Below are 20004 nucleotides of genomic sequence, written 5' to 3'. Positions count from 1 at the left end.
TTGACATCCCCAGACTACTACTGGGCGAGAACAACATCCTCCTCGAACCAGGAGCATAATATCAATTTACTCTAACGGATTCTCTACAAGCTGGAGTCCACAGCCCACGGGAATCTAGAGACGAAGTGTCTTGACACCCTCATCAGTCATCCACAGGGTAGGATCACACCAATTCTGTCGGGCATACACGTCTGCATCTTCTGCGATCAGCCGCGATGTCAACCGGTAGCTAGCATGCGGTATTGCGGCTCCGAGCATGGTCTGTTGCAGCTCTTTCGCAGGCTGCGATGGCTCACTAGCATTGCCGTCATTGTCATCGCGTCTCTGCTCCTCGTCCTCCTGTCCAACATGGAAAACATCCGACCCACGAACCGAAGACCCCTGATCTAGTAGAAAGTGAATGAACTCCTCATGCTCCGCAAAGCCCACCCCCGCCTAAGCCCGCTGGCAGCGCTGAACAGCGGCGTGTGGCTGCGGGCATCCCGATCCTGCAGCGTCGCCAACGGGGGATCGTGCTGCAGAAGCCAGAGCAACATCTCCCGGTTCGCGGCAGCACACGCCTCGTTGATGGGCGAGAAATCCAGTTGCGTCATATATTGGTCCAGCGGCAGTTGCTCGGGGTTATTATACGTTGGATCCGTTAGGTAGATCTCGATGAGGGCGCGAAGGGCCTCCCAGCTGCCACACCCGGCCGCCACGAAGAAGGGGTGCCAGTAGGGGGCCTCGTATCCCTCCCAGAACACCCGCGTGTTGGGCGACGCGTGATAGAGTCGGAGAGCCGCGAGGTCGTTTCGCGCCACGATGCGGCCGCAGAGCCCTCCCCACCCGTCCTCGTACACTGGGGAGCCGTCGGTGTCATGAAACGCGAAGATCCTGTGGCGTTCGTGGAACTCGGGGTATGACATTGTGCGTCCGAGGTATGGATGGGAGGAAACAGTCAAGACGGCGAAGGGGGAGTGGCTGCAGGGGTAAGTGGGTGGGTTTTATAGGTTACCCGCAAAAACATTTTGCAGCGGGCTCCCGATGCGGGAAGGCGCCCTTGTGAGTGCGGGGAGACGTGGAATTACCTCAAGGTTATATTGCACTGTATTGCCACGTTGAAACCCTGAGACCATCCTACCATCCTCTAGGTCATTTGTGAATTATCTGTATATAGCATTGAAAGCATGCGGTGATCTCTCTTTCTCCCTCTCTTACTAGCGTAGAAAGCCAGCTCGTTCTCCAATGACGACTTCTGTCAGGTGGGATATATACAGTCAGCAGGTTTGCACCTAGTCGAGGTATCTAGAAAATCTTTACTTACTGTACCTTGATTAATTGTCGCCGATTTTAACTTCGTCCTGCTAGATCTAAATGCCTTTCTAGCCGATCTTGAGTCTACAAAAAAGAAAAGGTATCTTCGCGATGCGGCCACCACGGACTTTCACTCCTGTAGCACTGTGGCAATTCTTCTGATTGATGAATCAGATGCTACGAGTGTATGAGACAACGAACTTGCAGTACTGTAATACTAGTATCTTGCCTTTGATTTCCGCTGCCATTATTATGTCAACCGTGTGCGTACTGGAAGAGAGAGCTGCAGACTTCATGTCATCTGAGGCGTGTATACCCAGGTGGTGAAATAATATATATTCAGTATTGCTGCTCTTTAGATGTATAAATGATGGAGTATCGACCGAAATTCGAGGTGCTTTAGAATATCCGATGAGATACTAACGGTGATATTGCCAATGCTGAAACCCACTGGAAACTGGTAATCCATGTTTGTAGTGAGGCCAGCAGGGTACCTACAATACCACTGAGAGGCCAATGGGGGCAGGCGTTATGCTTGTATAGATGACTCAGCATTCTCATCGTGTGTGCACAACTGTCTGTGCGGGCCTCTGGATCCTCAGATGCATCCATGCTGAGAGATATGATAGTTCATGATTTGGCCACATAAGGCAGACACTCACATGTGATACCTTTTGCTATTGTTACAGGCGATAGTCACAGCAGCCACACAACTGACAGTCAGCACCTTTTAGTCTGTGCAATCTTCTTTATGTTGGAACACATGCAAGGACTACGAGCCGTGGCTGCATTCTCAGGGACTGTAACTCATGACGGAAAGAATTCTGTGGGAAACTCTCTCTGAAGCCTTAGAGGTGTCTGTAACCGACAGAATTGTATGGTGGGTGGTAGTCCAATGCTTTGGTTGCCCGAAATCTCAGTCAGGAGATCGACAGCCGGTCGTCAACGCCACAGGGATCGTCGCTCGCTCCATACCGTGGCTCAAGGGGGTTGCACAGTACTCCAGAGATCAGCCCTTCTCGACTTTTACCAGCACGAAGACGAAATCTTCAGACCGGGAGACCTGAACCAAATTTGAGATATAAAAGCCGATCTCTTGGATCTAGGAAAGTAAAGGGTGGGCAAATATCAATCCCAACGGCAAGACAAAGATTCGTTCGTCCAACGTAGCCTCATCTGGAACAATCTTTGAAGGCCGCTCCTTGAGACAATCCCTGCAGCTGCTCTCAGGTGGGTAAGACAGAGGCGCTCTCGCACTTACCGAGACTATGAATAACATCATGATGCAGACTGACGCAGAAGACACTGCCACAAGCATTGGCCACTTGATTATAAAACCGCCCATCTTTCCTAGTCGATTGCATTCGCTTTTACCTCTTGCTTAGGCAGGGCCCTCAGCGACATAACAATGAAATATCCTATCGCAGCTGTCGTGTCCGCACTCGCAGCCAGCGCTGCAGCTCTTCCCTTCCCCTCTTCGTATACTCTTGTCGCAGATGGAGGCTGGACTGTGGTCACCGACGGAAGTATGCCTCCTTCCCCTCCCATTCTCTAGCATCCGAGAGTCTTGTTCTTTATCTGACATCGGTCTAGCCCATGCCTTCATCGGCACCGGAGACATTGACAACTACCCCGTCCTGATCTGTAAGCTTCATCCACTCAATCTAACCCTCATCCGTTCCAACTACTAACCATGCGGATTGAGGAACAGTGAAAGGGGGTAACAACAACAGCAAAATCACCGGCGCAGCGCAACACCGCTCCTCCGCCGGCGTACAACATCTCTACGTCATGGGGAGTACGGACGCGCCCGTGACGCTGACGAGCCCCGACGCCGATGCCCCCAGCGGTGCCGTCGTGGCGGGATTCGGGGTCGACAATCAGAATTACCTGACAGTCAACGGAAAGAGCAGCGCCTTCGGGGTGGATCCCAACTCGGGCCAGATCAGGGAGATCTACCATCTGGGGAAGGGATCGGACTCCCAGTACCAGCCGATTTCGTTGTGGGTGAAGGAATGCAAGGGGTGTTAGGTGGTGTTGCATTGGCATTGTTGGGGCGAGAAGGCTTGCTGTGGCGGTGTGGTTGTGGACAAGTAATTTGTGGGTAGGACACTGTGGCTTTGAAGGGTGATTTTGGTGGCGTTGTGACATTGTGGAATCATGGAGAAGAATGCGTTTACTGTGTATGGCTTGGTGGATTCGCAAGGGTTGGTTGATATATTGTATTGTACTACGTCGATGACTGCCTTGAAACGCTGGCTACACGGGCTTAAGATGGTCTCTCAAAGGGCAGTCTTTGGTTTAATGTCTGATGTAAAGATTGTTGACTTATGTAGAGGATCATAGTCTTAGGAAAGAGTTATTCGATACTATACACATTCTGAAAGACGGTGGCTGGTGCTTGATGCCTTAGTTTATAGGCACCGAGGCCAACAGGTTGATCTCGTGATCTGCCGCTCCTCCTCCTCCTCCTCCTTCTCTTTCTTCTGGCTCACTTTCCCCTTCCGCTATCCCATTCAATCCACTCATCTCACCCATCGCATTAATTCCATTGACCATCTGTTTCACAATTCCGTTCACCAGCCCATTCGCCATATTTTCCCGGGGCTCAGGTAACGGGATGACAGCCTGTCGCGACGTGAGCTGCGCCTCTGAGGGCAGCGGGGTGTTGACATCTTGGCGTGCGATAGCCTCCACCTTGGCGCACAGCTTCTTCAACGTCTTCTCCGCGAACGACTGCGACATGGCGTGAGTCGAGAAGATCATCTCGATCCGCACCTGCGAGCCCACCGGGGTGGCCAGAATCGACAAATCACAAGCATCGGGGGCTGGGCAGATGAATCCCGGGGCACATTTCAAGGTTCCTTCCATCGAGACCGGCTGCGTGGGATCCTCTTCCGTCCCGAACTCCTGGTACTGGAAAACCGAACTGAATCGCGTCCCGGCAGGCCAATCAGTACACAGGTCAATAATGTGCTGGAAACCGAGGGACTCGTGTGGAATCGTGTCGGTCTGCTGTTGCTGGATCATCTGCAGCAGCTCGAGGACCGTGCGCACAGTCTTCATGTCCGCACGGACGGGCACAATGTTCAGGCACGGTCCCATGACGGACTCGACGTTGTCCAGGGCGAGGTTGCGACCCGACACCATGTGGCCATAGACCACGTCCGATGTGGCGGCCAACTCTCCCAGCACCATCGCCCACGCTGCTTTGATCACCGTAGCGGCGGTGATGCCATAATCCTTGTATGCGACCAAGGGGACCATGTCAACGATCATCGTATTAAGCACGTTTGTGATGGACGGCCTGGTGTGTTCGACCACCGCGGTCATCGCGGATCCGGCCAGCATCTGTCGATAGAAGGCCTCGGCGCCCTCGTTGGTGAGTAACTGCATGCGCACGAAATCGGCGAACTGGGGTCTCTTCGCAAGAGACTCGCCTCTGTAGGCGTTGCGAAGGTCTTGCATCAAGAGCGGCATGGAGGAGCCGTCGTATTGCCCGTGAGAGATCCGCATGATCAGACGGTGTCGGATTGCTCCGTTCTTAACCACTATGAATCGAACAATGGGTTCGCCTAGATGTGGCGGCCGAGCAAGATCTTCACGAACAAGTGTCTCGGATGGGTCTTGATCATCCTGGATATGGGACGTGTACTCGGGGATTACTGAACGCAGCACAACTTGCAGCAGTTGCGAGCCAGACTTCACAAAGACCGTGCGAAGAATTGCGTGGTGTTTCAGCAGCTCCTCACAGGCCGTCTGCAAGCGTCGCAGGTCAATCGGCCCGGTAAAATCGAACACCAGGTAATTGCTCCAACCGCGGGTCTTGTTGAGCCCACCACCAATGGCAAGCGATTGGAAGTCGGTGACCTCAAGCACGTCCTCGATGTTAAAGGCAGGGCAGTCAACTTGTGGCAGCACGATCTCGTTCAACAGCTGATCCTTGGTGCAGGACTTGAGCGTCGAGAAAGGTTCGAATGTCTGAGGTCGCTGTTGATGCGACAAGGTTTCTGCAATAGCACTCATTGCCTCCAGAGTCGGGTGCTGAAAGACGGTGGCAGTCGAGAGAGGAATGCCTTGAGCACGAGCCGCGGATGCTAGTCGCATGGCCGTGATCGAATCCCCTCCCAGCCGGAGGAAATTGTCATTAAGGCTGATCTGCGCGGCCGATGTCTTGAGAACCTCGGCCCAGAGTTGCTGCAACGCAAGCTGCATCTCTGTAGTCGGGGGTTGCGCCTCCTCGGTTGCCCCCGTGTATTCGGCCATTTGTCTTTGAGTCATCTCGCTACCACATCGGATCAATGTCTTGCGATCTGCCTTGCCAGAGGGTAGTTTGGGAATGTAGTTTACTGGAAGGTAAGCACTCGGAATCATGTGCATTGGCAGGAAGTCGGCCAGCCGGTCCTCGAGTCCGGACACTGCTGTCACATGGCGGTCGCTCGGTGGGGGAATAATGGTGGTAGCAGAGGAAACTTCTTCAATGGGCACGGGAAGAAATGCCACCAAGCGAGGCTGGCTGGAAGCATCCTTAGGAGAGAGGATGTCAACGATGGCGTCCGGCTTGTTGGGTAGGCTTTGCTTGATGCGATACTCGATTTCGCCCAGTTCTATCCGCTGGCCCCGCAGCTTGACTTGGGTGTCCTTGCGGCGCTGGAAGCTCAGTGTACCGTCGGGATTGTAGCGTACCAAATCACCAGTCTTGTACACCACCGGAGGCCGTGTAGTATCTTGCTTATTGAGCCACCTCGGATTCTCCACGAAGGCAGCTTGTGTCTTGGCTGGCTCTGCGAGATATCCCCGACCCACGTTCCAGCCTTCCATAACAAGCTCTCCAACGCTTCCGACCGGCACCAGTCTGTGGTGATTGTTTGGCATGACGACCCAGGTGGCTCCAGAGCATGCCCGCCCAATGTTCCTTGGGCTTGACTGGCTGGTGATCTCGAAGTTACTCGTGCTGCAGACACAGCACTCACTGGGGCCATAAGCGTTCACCAGTCGAAGTCGATGGGCCCAGGTCTCGATGTGCGATTGAGACATCGCTTCACCGGCCAGGATCAGTGTCTTCAGTGACGGGACATCATCGGGGTCAATGAGGTTCACAAAAGACGGGGTCAGAGCGGCCCAGTTGCAGTTGGTCTCTCGGATTGCCTCAGTCACATCGCGCTTGCGCTGCTCCTCCGACGCCACGCACACGCAACCGCCGACAACTAACGTGGTGAGGGTCTCGACTAAGCTAGCGTCGAAGGTGAAGGAGGCAAATTGCAGCGCGCGAGTCTGGTCATCCATCAACATCGTCGATGCATGGGTTGTAGATGCGGAGGCGTATGCACCGTGTTGGATCACCGTACCCTTAGGCTCTCCCGTACTTCCAGATGTGAAAATGACATAGGCGGAGTTCTGAGGAGTGACACTCGTCACAGGAAGACCACTGATGGCAGGCTCTTCCGGTGTGTCCGCAGAGAGAACCACTACATTGTATTCGGGAACCAGAGATAGGCACAACTCGTGTTGCTCGGGTGAGCATACAATTGTCTTCGACTTGAGTTTCGTGATCATCAGCTGGATGCGACTTTTAGGCTGTGACGGATCAATGTTCAAGAAAGCACCACCAGCACGCATGACACCCAGCATGGCAGCGACTGGCCACCGGCTCTTTTCGAAGCAGCAAGGCACAAAGTCTTCAGGCTGGACATTGAGCTCAGCAAGGCGATGTGCCAAGCGGGCAGAGTGGTTGTCCAAGTCCGCATAGGAGAAGGAACCATCCCACGAGCAGACAGCTTCTTTGCCAGGCTGCTCTGCGATGCGCTCTTCGATCAACTGATGGATGGTCTTATGGACCGGAGCCGGAATGTCTTGGTTCCACTGACGGATGCTCTCTTCATCCTTGGCACTGATGAAGGTGAGATCGTCCAACTTGGTGTTTGCATTTGAGGTGCAGAACTGCTGAAGGAGGTGTTCCAGCTGAGCAAGGATCCGCTGGACGTAGTCGGCTGCGATGAGACTGGAGTCGAAGTGAGCGGCACACTTCACTCCCTGGGTCTGCAAGGTGCATTCCAAAGTGAGGGTGTATGTTCCGAAATTGGCGTCAGCGTCCGACACAGCTGTCAAGTCCGGCTCCTCGACGGTAGCCGACTTGTCCTTGGCGGGCTGGACAACCAGCAGCGTCTGGAAGTCACAAGCACTGGCTGCCTCTGTGCTCAGCCGACCGATGTTCTGCAGTCCCAGTTGCTCAAAGGCAATCATCTTCGCGGCCTCAGCCTGCAAGTTGCCGACAAACTCTTTGACTGTAGTGCTAGCATCACTGGGAACTTTAACGCGCACCGGGACGGCAGCAATTCCCGGACCGACCAGACGATCGATGTCCGGCACAGGAGCATTTCGACCAGAAACAATGTTTCCAAACACCACATCCTCGGATTCGGAATGGGACCCGATCAGAATCCCCCAGGCTGCACGAATCATCGACGCCACCGTAATTCCCGGCAGGTTGTCCGTGCGAGGAAGAGTCATCTCGTAGATCGAAGTGGTGTCTGCCACCGGTTGCTTTGCGGTAGAGACAGTGCACGGGAACTCGTTCCGCATCGCGCCAGCGAGATATTGTTGCCAGAAGTCGTTGGACGCCTTGGCGTCGGTCTGGACCACATGGTCCATGAATGCCTTGAAGGTCACATCTCGAGCCGGCCGCTGACCCTTGTATGCCTTGTCAATACGTTCAAAGACAAGATCCAGTGTCCAGGCGTCGTAGACAGCGTGGTGAGCGGTCCATACGAAGATCCATCCGTGCTCCCCAGGAGCAAGGCCGTAGCGGGTCAAAGCATCTCCTGCCCCCATAGGCTGCTTTTTGTCATTTGCCAAGTACTCCTCGAGGCTTTCGCCAGTACGCCAGTCAATATCCCCCCGGATCACAGCCTGTAGCGATACCGACTGCTGGCGGTAGATGATGCGCGTCCGCAGGATGGGGTGTGCGGTGACTACGTCCTGGCATGCTTGCTTGAATCGTTCCAGGTCAATGTTCGGACCGAGAGCAAGAGTGTGCTGCGCCATGTATACTCCATTGCGACTATCCGAGAGCGCCATCAGACCTTCCTGCATTGCGGTGCAAGGGTACAGGTCCTCGATAGCTGATTTGTCGACGCGGCACTGCTCGGCTGCAGCGTCGAGCACGGTGTTGAGATTCTCGCTGGTGTCAAGCAAGGAGAACGGCACATCCTCGAATGGCTGGATGCTGTCGAGCAGAATGGATGCCTCTGCCATATCGTCCAGACTTGGATGGGTGAAGACATCTGCCACACTCAATCCGATATTCTCACACCCGCAAAGGTTCACGAGTTTCATGGCATCGATGGAGTTGCCACCCAGCTGCAGAAAGTCATCGTCTGCTGAAATTGATTCTCCCTCAACCTGCAAGACTTCAGCCCAGATTTTGCGAAGCGCAAAGCCAATCTCGGTGGCAGGCTCCCGGTGATTCTTCTTGGTGGCACCGGTCAGCTGAGCAACAGTCAACTGTGAGGCGAAATCACTGATCGCCTTGCGGTTGGTCTTGCCGGATGGGGACAGTGGCATATGGTTCAGCTTGACCATTGTCGAAGGAACCATGTACGCGGGAACAGCAGCAGAGAGTTTGCTCTTCCAGCCTTGGGTCAACGCCTCGAGATCCTCCGCTGATGCGGGGTCGGGAGTCTGGAAATTACCATCAAATCCCTTCCTGAGTGCCACAAAAGCCGCAAGCATGGGTCGATCCTGCTGATCGACGGGCTTCACAAGGCCCACTGCAGTCTCCGTACCGCGGGGCAACGCCTGGCGCAAGTGGAATTCCACCTCCTCCAGTTCAATACGCTGACCGCGCAATTTCACCTGCATATCTTTGCGTCCGACCAAGTTGATCTGGCCGTTGCTTCCCAGTCGCACCAGGTCACCAGTCTTGTAAGCCCGAGCGGATGACGCTGCGCCCCGAATATCCTTCAGCCATGAAGTGTTCGAAATGAAGACAGAAGCCGTCTTCTCCGGCTGATGGATGTACTCTCGTGCTAGCACGGGACCTTCAACCACCAGTTCACCGGTTGCACCGAGCGGAGCCAGTCGATTGTGATTGTTGATGTCGGCGACCCAAGCAGCGACGCCTGTACCCCGACCGATCGTTGAGCGTTCGACGGTTCCCGAAAGATCTCCCGTCACGCAGACGGAAGCTTCGCTTGCCCCGTACATGTTCAGCATCCGCACTCGACTGCGCCACGTGTCGAGGTTATCCTGTTGGACTGGCTCGCCGGCCAGGAGTAACGTCTTGATATCCGGAACGTCTTCTGGCTTGATGGATCGCAGGAAGGAGGGTGTCGTGCAGAACCAGTTGGCTCGGAGTTCACGCATCGCGGCCGTTGTTCGACCCAACCGGTCCTCCTTGGAGGGCACACAGACACAACCACCCTTAACCAGCGGGGTGAACAGCTCGAAGGTGTTGACGATGAACGTATAGGCTGCGAATTGGAATGTGCGGGTGTCGCTGTTGATGTTTAGCGGTTCACTATGTGCGCTGACACTAGAGCATACCGCGCGGTGTTCATGCACGATCCCCTTTGGCTTTCCGGTACTACCGGAGGTGAAGATTGCGAAGGCAGCATCGCGCGGACTGGCGCGCTTGGGGACGTTGGGGCAGGGAGGCAGGCGGTGGATGAAGTCTGCGTCCACGGCGATGACTTGCGACACATTCGGCGTCACCATGTCCACATAGCCCGGCGCCGTAAGCACCAGGTTGGCTTCTACTTCGCTTATGATAGTCCTCAGACGGTCTATCGGCTGGGCGGGGTCGATGCAGACAAATGCGCCGCCGGCCTTGAGAACTCCCAACATGGAGACTACGGCCCAGAGGGACTTGTCGAAGCAGACGGGCACGAACACCTCTGGTCCGACGTTCTGGGAAATGAGGAAGTTGCCCAGTCGCGCAGTGTAGTCTACCAGCTCCGAATACGATACGGACCCATCCCAGCATTCCAGCGCCGTGCGATCCGGGCAACGCTTCGCCGCTTCGTCGATCTGTTCATGCAGACAAGCATCGATGGTCGGAGACACCGTCGCATTCAGCTCCTGGAATCGCGTCCAGGAGGACGGACCAAGAAGATCCACCTCTCCGATTGTGGTATGGGGTGCGTCGCGGATCGCCGCTGTCGCTTTCGCAACCGCTTCCGCAACTGCAGCGGCGATGCTGTCGCCGATGGCCTGCGCGGCATAATGAAGGGTCACTTGAAGCTCTTCTGTTGCATCGGTGACTATGAGTATAAGGGGAAACTAACCAGTCAGCAGGGACGATCGAGTGATGAATCGAGGAGTCGGTTGACTTACATGAGAGGGATCGACTTCGGCAAGGTGTGGTTCCTCAGTCTGCGTCGACTTCCAGACGAGGGTATTGAATGATCTGCTCAAGGCCGCCCAGTCCTTGAAACTCTGGACGATTGGTACATCCTGCGCCGGCTGTTGAACCGACGGCTGAAGTTGCGCCAGAGCAGTGTCGCCAGGGATCTCACCGTGGCACACCGCGAACCCGAAGGCATCGGCCACCGTGCTGTCCGCCAATCCAAAGGAGAGGACATCACTCCCCGTGTAATATCGTAGTACGATCGTCCAAGCCTCTAACACGGCCTCAGTGGAGGATGCGCCCGCGCGCACGGAGATAGACTTGAACCCCGGCGCATTGCGTTGGAGATTCTCGGTCGGGAAGTGGCACAGTGCTGCGTCGAAGGCACCAGGCACGATCTGCAACATGACTGCGCGCGTCAAGTGGAAGGAAGGGTGGTGATTCGAAAAGGATGAGAGGTATTAGGCAAGCCGCGCTTGCTGATTACATATAGCTATAGGTGGTGGAAATGGGCGGTTGTTGAAGCGACAGAGGTTGATGTGATTATGCAGGGAGGTAAGTTCGAGCGAGAAATTGCGACCGAGAGAAATTTGGGGAGAACAGCATGAGCTTCAGACTTTCGCAGCTCCAGATTGACAAATGTTTCTTGTGGTTGATGATTTGCGATCAGTAGGTCACTCGCTGATTGACTGATAAGACAGACACGTGCTTTCTTTTCCAGATCCGGCTATGCTTCCGGCTGTGGACACACAGTATGGAGCTGAGTGTGCTGCCGTACCTGAGCATCAACCCTGGGTCCCATTCATTGCCTCGGGTAAGTCTGAGCTGGGGCTGACTCTGATCTTCTGTCTCCGCTGTAGCATTGGTATGAGTATGTGCGTGAGGATGTGGATGTAGTGGTGGCAAGACGTGTTCAGGGCTGCACTGGCTGTAAGGGCTGGTAAGACAGCTGGCAGCTTGTGTTTCGATACGGTCATGACAGTGACGGTGACGGTAAGCGATTAGATAGAGTTCTCTCATCTTCTTCATCTTCTTCATCGACCCGCAGTGGATCTCATCGTGGCCTTGGCGCAGGCTACGTCATGGGCCAAATGCCCTGGCAGGGGAGAAGCTTGGACTTCTGCTCATCTTCCAACAGGGTCGCATAGATTACTGTTTGAGTACTCCGTCTACGCTAGAGATATGCCGAGTCTTCGGCACTTATTCAGGATCTAGATGACTGCATTGACGGATGTCTCGTCTCTGGTTGCAACGTTCATTGTGTGCTGTCAGAATAGTTCTATGATGGTGCATGAGTGAGTTTGGAGGGCTCTCTTCACTGCTGCTTCGTTCTGTCTTCATGTTTGTGTTGATGAAGAAACAGACCGACAAATTGCGTGTAGAAGAATCATCCATGGAAGAGTCTCGGGCATAGATCGGGAAGTACCGTGGATTCGGGACAGGCTGCTTTTTCCCGATCGGGAAGTTGATATTCTTCACTGGCACCCGCTGCGGCAAGGAAGCTCCACTCTTTTTTCTTTTCTGTTTCTCAGGATTGATTTCCCCTTCCGAACCCTTCCGCCAAACTCTTCATCGTCAATCGCAGTTCTGCTATTTCTGGACATCGTGGATATCCTATACTTACGGAGCATACGTATTCTCAAGCGACGATCGGCACAGCACCCACAATCTCCTGGACCCTGCGCTGCACTCCCTTCCAGCCTTCATGTCAAATCAACCACCGGTACTCTATACTTTCTAGATGTTTAGTGTCTCGACACGTATCTTCCTTCTCCGGCAGTGTTCGGACCCTACTCTCCGCTGAGGGTCTTTATCCTGGGTTTCGCGAGGCATCCAAGATTATGATTCCCTGTGCAGTGTGGTTTGGGAAGCTGCCAAGCGTAGAAATGGAGTCTGTAGAGATGATCCGTATAGACAGTCAAAATAAGTAGTACGACCCTGGCACTCATCGACGGTGACAGGCGTTATCGCGGTTGTTCTATCATTGTCACCCCTTTGGTTATTGTTCTTACTGTTGTCTTGTTCTTCCGTCATCATGAAGGATACTGAAAGCGTGTTGGTGCAGACCAACATCGATCGACGGACCTGCCATCGTGTAAAGCCGATGCAGGTCCTTGTTCTGGGCCTCTGCCGCACGGGAACACTGTGTAAGTTTGTCACATCCTCCTGCGCAATTGCACGGTTGCTTTCGCATCCCCGTGCGATACTATCCCCTTCCGACAAGCACTAACAGAACCCCAGCAACATGGCTCGCCCTCCAAGAACTCGGCTACGAGACCTACCACATGACCTCGATCATGCAGAACCCCAAGGACGCCGTGCTGTGGACGGAAGCCTTCCGCGGCAAATACCACGACGGCCGCCCCTTCACGCGCGCCGACTGGGACCAGCTCCTGGGCCACGTCGAGGCCGTCACGGACTTCCCCGCCGCCGTCTTCGTGGAGGAGCTGGTCGCCGCCTACCCCGATGCGAAGGTGGTGCTGACCCTACGCGACGTCGACGCCTGGTACGCCTCGATGCAGCAGACCATCATGGCGCAGACCTACAGCCCCCTCGCGACGCTCCTGGGGTGGATCGACCCCGAGAAATTTGGAGAGGGCAACCGCATGTGCCGCCTGGGTTTTGACGCGATGTTCGCCGGCGACTTCGCCCGCAATGGTAAGCAGGCTTTTCGCGAGCATTACGATCGCGTCCGAAGCGTCGTGCCGCGCGATCGCCTGCTCGAGTGGAACCCTGCCGAGGGCTGGGAGCCCCTGTGTGGCTTTTTGGGGAAGGATGTCCCGGCCACGCCGTTCCCGCGTGCGAACGAGAAGGCGATCTTTCAGAAGAAGTCGGCGGCGGTGGTACGGAGTGCTTTTGGGAGGTTCTTGAAGAAGATGACGTGCTACGGGGTCGGGGTTGCGGTGGCATATTTGGTGGCTAGGCATGGGCGCGAGGTTTGGTTGCGTGTGTCGCGGTGGGCGTAGTTCGGTTGGGGGGTGTCTACAGTTCGTTGTGTATATTCTAGGCTGGTGCGTCTTCTGTCGCTTGGGATGTATGTACATAGATAAGTTTGTGTTTTATAGATCATGGATATGTAATCTTGGTTTCTTGGGGACGAACCGATCGATACCCGATCGATTTTTGCCGACCCGTTCTTGGCCTGTGAGGATCGGCGGCAATCTGAGAAGAATCAGCATGAGAAAAAGCAAAATAAGACAAAGAAAAAAGTAGAATGGAAACGGGAAAAAGAAAATATATCTCCGGCATGGAAAATGAAAAACAATTAGGGTCTCTTCTTCTGGAGTTGATGTCATTAACGCGGGCACTATGGCACGCTGCATCTATATGCCTGATGTTGGATCAGTCCTTGTCCACTGGTTTCTGCTCTATGCTACCTTTCTGCGGTCAAACTTGATATTGATATGCTATATCCTGAATCTGGTAGTATTCTATGTCAAGTAAACTTTTCAAGTCATCAACCTTGGACAGCTCTTTCGCGGGTACTCCGCTGGAACCCTGTTTCAATCAGTATTCAGGAAACATGGTTGCGTTGACCCTGATCCGATCGGTCCCACCTACTGTATCTGGGGAAGATCACCTCGAGGCCGAGATCCATCGATCGTCGAACCGGTGGATAGGCTGTACGGCCAGTGTGGAGACGACTGACTCGCGGCTGGGTGATAGCATTTCTTGCGGCACATGGCGGATGGGAAATTGAATGTTGATTGAATGCGACCGCAAAGGACTATTCAAACTGCTATCTAATTTTCGCAGTTACGGTGGGTATAGAGTCTTGTAGTCCACAACTCAACACAATAAGTAACTGGTTTGTGGATAGGTGATCTCGAGACGAAACAACCTTGTAGTGGAGCCCCGCCGGTGATGTCAGGGCTCTGCCCGCGTCTTGCCCTAAGTGGTAAACAGCAAAGACTGCCAATGTCAAGGATCATGACTGGCCATGGAACGAGGGTGGAACTCCAGGAGAATGCCTGAGTATCATTATCTTCCGTGTTCCCGCATCTCGATCCTGATTTATGCCGATGGGTCCTGTCGATCGATCCGCTGATCGTCGGTACTAAAAGACTAAAAGGTGGAGCCCGGGAAAGAGCACCGGCAAACCGGTTCGTTTGACTCGCACTCCAGGGTATTCAGGAGAGGAATTGATCAAAGCTGCCCCAGTCAGTCTTTCTTGGCTTTACTTTCCCTTGTCTGGCTGTTCGCCTACCGTCACCGTCACTACCTGCTTCTTCTTTCCTCTAACCTTTCTTTCTCTCAATCTCTCTCTTCCACTCTCTCTTTCACTTTGCCTCATCACCTGCCCCTCTTTTTCCACACCCTGTCTTTCTAATTTGTTGACTCGAACACTTCAACTGACTCTTGCGCTCCATTCCCACTGATACACTCTTTCTTTCCGGTTTCACTTATCCATCATCCTTGCTTCATTACACATCATTATGCGCTTCGCACTGTGGTCCGCTGCCCTCTTCGTCGGCTGCATGGCTGCCCCCATGCTTCCGACGCACCCGCTCATTGTCCGAAGAGAATTGACAGAGGTAAGGATCGCTGGGCTGCGTCAACCTGGAACCGGGATGGGTCTGCTCAAACTAACTTTTTGCTCATCATTACTGCATAGAATGGTGAAGTGGTAAGTCAACCCTGGTGCATGGTTCGGTGTGTCTCGGGGGGTTGGAGCGGCTGACAAGACGTCCAGGATGTATGTATCTGGATCCACTGATGTGGTAACATTATTCCATTGCGCGTGCTGACGGTTCTGTGGTTTGCCCGCCTCAAGCCTGTAAGTTCACCTACCGGTTTGGGAAATGTTGATGCTAAATGGTTGTCTAGGTTGTATGTTGTTCTTGATCTTGTATAACTTTGTTGACTGTGCAGTGTAAGACTGATTGCTGGGATAGAATGTGAGTCTCCCTTGTTGCTACGGTTTCAATGCTTCGAAACTAACTCTGGATCAGAATGTATGCTCTTTGATTTCTCTGGATAATGTTTGAGGTTGCTAATCTGTGCAGGGCGTGAGTACTCTTGTCTCGACTTGACCTAAGATTCTGCTGCTGAGAACTTGGTACTTGCCGGCTTGTAGACTGTAAGTTTAATTCGTTCTTGCTCTTTGACATGACTGACACGAGCAGGTGGTATGTATCCTCTTTCCCGATGATGGTTGACCTCCACTGACGTGGATCTTTCCCTGTCATCAGAACGTGAGTTTGCCCCTCCATTCTAGAACCATCCCAAGCTAACGTACGCAGAACGTGAGTCTCCTCAATCTCTTCATTCGAGTGGCTGATAGAGTATCGATACTGATATGGAAAACAGAATGTAAGTTGATTTTCCGCAGTGCCATCTTGTCCACTAATTATGTTTAGGTTGTGAGTTTTCTTGTCCTACCAAACAGCTGATTATCCAAATCTTACTTTTTCATCACAACGCAGAGCGTAAGTCTCTTCCCACAACGTATCGGTATATACTAACATTAAGCAGCTTGTGAGTGCCCTAACTGCACAGCTTTCGGCATTTGCAGATGCTAACTCTAAGCCTCTCCTGGTGATTAGCTGGTAAGTCCAAACCAATGTTGGAAGCTTGAATGAGGTCCCCGCTTACAAACACCAGAGCGTAAGTCCCAAGTCATACTGATGAAGAATGGCTAATGCTGAGTGCATATCCCCTCAACATAGTTTGTACGTATCCCACGCACCACAGGAAGATCCTACTAACCCGGCCAGTGTGTAAGCAAACCCCACCTACAGCCCACCGAACAGCATTAACGCATACCCCCGCGACCAGAAAGAAAAGGTAAGGCCCCTATCTCGCGTCTTCGGTGCTGCCTATCTGCGTGAACGACTCAGGGATAACCGATCAGCGCTAACCGATCAGCGCGACAACGACGAACCGTTGACCTCCGATGGCGACGTGGACCCTGTCAATGACGGCGAGGTCAACAACAACATCTCGCTGATCCGGCTCTGCTAGACGATCGTCAGTTTCCGGCCGAGAGCCTCCACGGCTTCCCGAGGGTTCAGCGAAGGGTGGACCCTAAGCCGGTCGGGACCGAGTCCCTCTGCACTCCCTCCCACTTGCTATCGTGTGGTTGGAGGTCGCTTGGAGGGGCAAGCATGGCACCGGGGACGAATTGGGGCTTGCCGACGAGGACTTGCCGAGCCATGGGTTGCTGCGGTGGATGGTAGTTAATAGGCTGTCCCCCGTTGGATAGGGCATGTCATACGATTGCATTCTTCCCGTCTTTATCCACTGTGACTGTAGATCTAGCTTCGGTATATCCACGTAGACGTTGGGATCCATGTACTGTACGTAGATATTGCGCTATGACGCATGCGAAACTTGAGATCTTGTTTCGTGGCTGCGTGAGGTGGTGCTTTGATGGTATGGAAGAGATGAGGTTCTGGTGCTGGGTTGGTGTCTGGGTGGGATACTGAAGCTCATTCGCAGAGAGCATGACCATTCGACATCACCAGACCCGAATCATCGTGCCCGCCGCACTTTGTCTGTTGTCGCCGGCTTCGATGAGGCTTTGGGAAATACGAACATCCTCAAGTCTACGTGCGGGTATGCCCAGAAGCAATTCGAGGCCACACGATTCATAAACCGGTAGACATGTCTACACTGATAACAAGTTTATGTAGCAGCTGCTTCCTCGACAGAAATTTATACCCGGCTCATTCAGTACACCACAACACATACAAATCACTTTTATCACGACATTATTTTGCGCGCAAATGATTCAATTCAGCCAATCTTTATTATATATTACTACTGACGAACAAAAGACACCATACGCCAAACAATTCAACCCGGAAAAACGTTTACTGCTTCCCAGCCGTTACACGAGCCCGACGCTCGCGCACAGCATCGGCCAGCGAGCGCAGTGAGGATTCGGTGGTCTCCCAATCGATGCAAGCATCCGTGATGCTGACCCCCTTCTCACAACCTTCCAAACGCGCGACCGGCTTCTGGTTGCCCTCCTTGATGTTGGACTCAACCATCACGCCGATGATGCCCCGCTCGCCCTGCCGGAGCTGCTCCTCGATGGTACACAGAACCTTGGGCTGGTTGCGGTGGTCCTTCTGGGAGTTACCTGGACGCTTGTGTTAGCGGGATCATACCTTTAAGATAAGGTTTGACAGGAATCTAGGGACCTGAGTTAACAAGTCAATCAGACATACCATGAGAACAATCTACCATAACGACCTCCCGCTCCCCCTTCTTCTGCAGCATCGCCTTGGTCTCCTTGACGCTCGCAGCATCATAGTTGGTCCCACGGCTCCCGCCGCGCAAGATAACAAACCCATCAGGGTTTCCGCTGGTGCTGGTAATGGCGATGATGCCCTGCTTGGTGGTGCCCATGAAGTGATGCTTCCCGCGCATCGACTTCAGCGAGTCAGCCGCGGTGCCGACAGACCCATCGGTGGCGTTCTTGAAGCCGACGGGGAACGACAGCCCCGAGGCCAGCTCGCGGTGCAGCTGCGACTCGGTGGTGCGGGCCCCGATGGCGCCGACACTGATGAGATCGGCCGTGTACTGCGGGGAGATGGTGTCGAGCATCTCGCAGGCGACGGGCACCCCCTGGTCGGTGATGTCGGCCAGCAGCTTCCGCGCGACCTTGACCCCCTTGTTGATGTTGTACGAGTCATCGACGTCCGGGTCGTTGATCAGCCCCTTCCACCCCACCGTTGTGCGCGGCTTCTCCAGGTATGCCCGCATCACCACGCACAGGTCCTCCTGCAGCTCCGCGGCCAGCGCCCGCAGGCGCGCCGCGTACTCCAGCGCGTTCTCCGGGTCGTGGATGCTGCACGGCCCGACGAGCACGAGCAGCCGGTCGGACTCCTGCCGGATGATGTTGCGCGCTTCGATGCGGCTGTTCAGCACGGTCAGCAGGGACTGCGCGCTCAGGCCGATGTCGTATTGCACCAGTTCAGGCGGGGCGAGAGGGGTGTATTTCTCCACTGGAATGGGAGGGGAGGTCAGAGATGATTACAATATTGGGAACAGGAGATCAATTGAAAGGGATTGGGGCTAGGCTACTAACCTCGGACATCCTCAGCGAGCTTCTTACGCAGAAGGTCGACGTTGGTGGCATCCAGCACGGGGGTGGACGTGAGGCTAGGCATTTTGATATGGATATATATGGTAAGCAAAGACGAAAGGAATGTTAAGATTCGAGCGCTAGGTAGAGGGAAACAACACAACACTGGGACAATGGGACAACGAAAGAACAACAGTCACTGGGTCTTCTTCACAACTGTCTGGAATAACGCCATGTGCTATATACCCTGCTGAGGACGCCGACTCGACTTCCCTGCTATCCCGTCTCTCCCCCTCTCCTCAACCTTCCAGTCTCACCGAACCTGAACAGGATCTTTTTCCGTGTCAGCACGGCTCGTGAATGTCAGACCTCCTGCGAGCGTATTCTCTGCCGCGACTTAGAAGAGAGGGAGAAAAAAGTTTGATTGGAATACTCTATCGTGATTGTCTCGGTCCACATCCACTACGTCGTCGAATCGTCACTGCACGAACAACTCCGAGCGATGAACGCTCGGACTCCATTACGTATTGCGGTAATGTCTCCGTCAACCCACCTCGCACGGAGAACAGCTGAGTTAGTTCACAGCTCTGGGAGTCTGGGATTGTCGATCAAAGTCAGGTTCAAATGGAGGAAGCGAAAGGTTTGAGTCTTGGTTGTTTTTCCCGCAGGGTGGGAGGAATCAGGAAGCGTCGGGACGTGCTCCGATGATCGTCGTGAATACACTCCCGGAGTGGGTAGCTCTTGAGCTCTTCATTTTCTGTGTTGGAAGTAGGCATGATTGTGGTGGGTTGCAGTGGGTTCGCAGAGTGGAGGGAAGAAGATCTCGAGGGTTGATATCGCCTTGGATGGATGGTAACGCAGTATCAGACATTACATACCGAGATCTGGTTTCATACGCAGAGCAATACGAATGGTACCGCGTCAAAATTACCGCTGGACCCGCCCGACCCGCCGAAGCTAAGCCCGAAGAATGCAAGATCGCCCGTACAGCCGCGCTCCGATAAGCGAAATTTTTCGGAAATGCTGAACCTGTACCTTCACAAACCCCCCCTGCTCATATCCATGGGTAACTCCACGCGGCTTCCGGAAGCATGCAATCAGAACCCATGGAACCACCATGCCATCGTTTCACCTGCGATCTATGGGCTGAAACACCTCGAGTTGTTTGTTGTTGTTCGTGCTGCTCCACGCGAGGAACACAAATACAGATACACACACGGAAAACACACGGGTTGAGCCGACTGGGTCTCTCTTCCCATTGCTGATCATGACAATTTGCCGCTGGATGGGTCAGGAACATCTGAATCTGACCAAGACGGAATGGCAGAGC

At 53.8% G+C, this 20004-nt stretch overlaps 6 protein-coding genes across 6 annotated transcripts; 3 read left to right on the top strand and 3 right to left on the bottom strand.

Annotated features, from left to right (window-relative positions):
* Positions 1-114: 114 nt before the first annotated feature.
* On the bottom strand, positions 115-905 carry ASPACDRAFT_126406 (uncharacterized protein; the record flags this gene model as incomplete). Its single annotated transcript, XM_020196926.1, has 2 exons — positions 115-322; positions 430-905. 2 exons carry the CDS (start codon positions 903-905, stop codon positions 115-117), a joined length of 684 nt encoding a protein of 227 aa, XP_020051948.1.
* Positions 906-2660: 1755 nt separating this feature from the next.
* Positions 2661-3562, top strand: ASPACDRAFT_81757 (uncharacterized protein). The gene is made up of 3 exons (XM_020205950.1): positions 2661-2819; positions 2887-2937; positions 3005-3562. Exons 1-3 carry the CDS (start codon positions 2702-2704, stop codon positions 3322-3324), a joined length of 489 nt encoding a protein of 162 aa, XP_020051947.1. The 5' UTR covers positions 2661-2701; the 3' UTR covers positions 3325-3562.
* Positions 3563-3702: 140 nt separating this feature from the next.
* On the bottom strand, positions 3703-11046 carry ASPACDRAFT_64101 (uncharacterized protein; the record flags this gene model as incomplete). The annotated part of the gene is made up of 2 exons (XM_020203964.1): positions 3703-10503; positions 10627-11046. The coding sequence occupies 2 exons, from the start codon at positions 11044-11046 to the stop codon at positions 3703-3705; spliced, it is 7221 nt and encodes a 2406-aa protein (XP_020051946.1).
* Positions 11047-12674: 1628 nt separating this feature from the next.
* On the top strand, positions 12675-13617 carry ASPACDRAFT_1859863 (sulfotransferase family protein; the record flags this gene model as incomplete). The annotated part of the gene is made up of 2 exons (XM_020197705.1): positions 12675-12786; positions 12881-13617. 2 exons carry the CDS (start codon positions 12675-12677, stop codon positions 13603-13605), a joined length of 837 nt encoding a protein of 278 aa, XP_020051945.1. The 3' UTR covers positions 13606-13617.
* Positions 13618-15075: 1458 nt separating this feature from the next.
* On the top strand, positions 15076-16603 carry ASPACDRAFT_126403 (uncharacterized protein; the record flags this gene model as incomplete). Its single annotated transcript, XM_020196925.1, has 3 exons — positions 15076-15174; positions 15883-15915; positions 16508-16603. The coding sequence occupies 3 exons, from the start codon at positions 15076-15078 to the stop codon at positions 16601-16603; spliced, it is 228 nt and encodes a 75-aa protein (XP_020051944.1).
* An 851-nt stretch (positions 16604-17454) lies between these two features.
* On the bottom strand, positions 17455-18759 carry ASPACDRAFT_35979 (3-deoxy-7-phosphoheptulonate synthase; the record flags this gene model as incomplete). The annotated part of the gene is made up of 3 exons (XM_020200166.1): positions 17455-17726; positions 17815-18594; positions 18678-18759. 3 exons carry the CDS (start codon positions 18757-18759, stop codon positions 17455-17457), a joined length of 1134 nt encoding a protein of 377 aa, XP_020051943.1.
* Positions 18760-20004: the final 1245 nt, after the last annotated feature.

Source organism: Aspergillus aculeatus, assembly GCF_001890905.1.
Source record: "Aspergillus aculeatus ATCC 16872 unplaced genomic scaffold ASPACscaffold_19, whole genome shotgun sequence".
Lineage (NCBI taxonomy): Eukaryota > Fungi > Ascomycota > Eurotiomycetes > Eurotiales > Aspergillaceae > Aspergillus > Aspergillus aculeatus.
This window is presented reverse-complemented; position numbering and strand designations above follow the sequence as displayed.